Source organism: Primulina huaijiensis, chromosome 6 (genome assembly GCF_012295235.1).
Source record: "Primulina huaijiensis isolate GDHJ02 chromosome 6, ASM1229523v2, whole genome shotgun sequence".
Classification (NCBI taxonomy): Eukaryota; Viridiplantae; Streptophyta; class Magnoliopsida; order Lamiales; family Gesneriaceae; genus Primulina; species Primulina huaijiensis.
In genome coordinates, this window is record NC_133311.1 from 5,522,493 (window position 1) to 5,524,702 (window position 2,210).

Genomic DNA, 2,210 nt, shown 5'->3' on the forward strand with positions numbered 1-2,210 from the left:
AAATCAAGGATTTGATCTTAGGTTTCAACCTTCTTCTCCCATCTTCGTCTTTTGTTGAAACCATGTTCTTAAACGATGTTTTCTCTTTAGGCTCAATTAGCCTTCTCCCCATTCTATAGCTATCGATTACATAACATGAGGACTTCTCCGAAGTTCTCGTTCTTTTTTCAACCTTAGAGCCAAAAGGTGCCAAAGTAAGGGCGTTCGCTATCTCAAAGTGGAGCTCTTTGACAAACCTATATTACCGAGAAAAGCCCGCCTTGGTTTTGGGTTTTCTCAATGGATTAGATGGATTTGTGTGTCCAGGTTCGTAACCAAAATTAAAGATATTTTACCCTACAGCCTATGGCTATAGATAAGCTTAGGTACCAACTACAGCCCTACATATGAAGTCTAAGTCTAGCCTAACCGAGCCGGAATAGAGTATAGAAGAGATCCGCCATTACCGTTAATAAGCACACACAGCCTTTTTCGATCCAATCGCTTCTCTGGGATTCGAATAGAGCCTACAAGAAGAATAAAAATAGAGGTGAAAACCGAAATGGGGGCTAGCGGAAAGGATGGTTGTTCTAGATTACCCACTAGGGGTGAAGGAATTCATCCATTGAACTGGATCGAGAAGAACGGAACAATCTTTTTAGAGAGAAAAGAAGTGGCACAACTTAAATCATTTTCTTCCGCTTTTGTAGCCTTCTCTTCAAAAGAAGGAAAGCCCGAAGTCGCAAAAACGTTCGAAAAAACCTCGGCTTGAAGGCCTGTGATACCGAGGGTCGTGGAAGTAGCGAAAGAGATCATTTTTATATCTTTATATAATGAATTTGTGAACTTGAGATCACTTTTACGGAGACCTGCATTTAGAAGGGGTCATAGATTACGTGCTCAAGTTGACAACAATCGAATTGCAAGCAACTACGAGCTCTTCTCAGGACGGGCCCGCCGGCCATAGGTTCGAATCCTGCCACCTTTCTTGTGCATCGACCTGTGATTACCGGATGATAAGAATAAGAAAGCAGAATTTTTTAAATGAGCACGAAATGTCAATATATGAATTGTTTCATTGTTCGTTATTTCCGAGTCTTTTCGTTGCATTCACTTACAACAAGAAACATCCACTAGTGTTTGGCAGCACTTGCATTTTGGTGTATTATTCTTTCTTTCCTTGGTCTTTCGTTCCGTCATATTCCAAATAAGTTATCCAATTACAACGTATTAACTGCTACTGCGCCTTTCTTTTATCAAATCTCAGGGACATGGTCTAATAATGAGGGTATTATTTTATCATGGTGTCGGATCCTAAGTATTTATGGATTCATTCTTTGTTACCGGGGTCGACCCAAAAGCAATAATATCTCAAAACGAGGAGGCCATAGAGAAACTATTTTTTATTCCTTTGTTTCAAACTTCGTGAAGAACTCCATTCTATCTTTCCCTCGTTACAAACAAAAACACTGCGTAGACCAAGTTTTACACTCACTTCGTTCTACAAACCCTTGTTGATTCTTAACTTCGTTCGTGAAAGAACCAGACTTTTGACGGACCAGCCTTTTTTTATGCGCCGCTTTTCCCTGAAAGGAAAATGAGCTTTGCCCCTCTGGGCGCTAGGCGCTCCCGTGGTTCGGGAGAAGGAAAAAGGACTCATACTTTGTTGCATCTAGCATGAGATGATAAAGAGAGAGCTTCGTTTATCGATGAACAGCGGATTGACCTTGGCATTGCTTTGTTTTTCTCTCCTTTCCTATCAGCGAGTTCCGACCCTTTTGTTCGAAATTTCTTCGTTCGTACCGAACCACTTGCAGAATCAAATCCTGTTCCACAAAATCCTCTATAGGCTATATATCCTCCTTGCATTTATGCCGGAGACGTCGCCAGTGCTATGGGCTTTGATGCTATCCTGCTTTATTGTAACCTAGCAATAGAAGCCTGCTTATGCTGCTTCGATGGAGTTTTTTCGACTTATCTTCGCTATGGACACTAGCGCTAGTGGACACGGGGAGGGAGCAAGCGAAGCATGTCGTTCGTAATGAAAATAAAGATACCACTACTGTGCCTCTTTGTTGGACCGACGGCGCGAACACAGTGGTCTCTGAACAGGACCAGGAACGAATTCAAATTTTGATCTTGACATGTCGCTGGTTTTTAACCTTAGGCATTTTGCCAAGAAGTTGTTGGGTTCATCATGAATTAGGTCAAGGTGGCTGGTGGTTTCGGGA

At 41.9% G+C, this 2,210-nt stretch overlaps 1 protein-coding gene across 1 annotated transcript; it reads right to left on the minus strand.

Annotated features, from left to right (window-relative positions):
• Positions 1-922: 922 nt before the first annotated feature.
• Positions 923-1,848, minus strand: LOC140979044 (uncharacterized). Its single transcript, XM_073444398.1, has 2 exons — positions 1,642-1,848; positions 923-979 (listed from the first exon to the last, which is right to left on the minus strand). Exons 1-2 carry the CDS (start codon positions 1,846-1,848, stop codon positions 923-925), a joined length of 264 nt encoding a protein of 87 aa, XP_073300499.1.
• Positions 1,849-2,210: the final 362 nt, after the last annotated feature.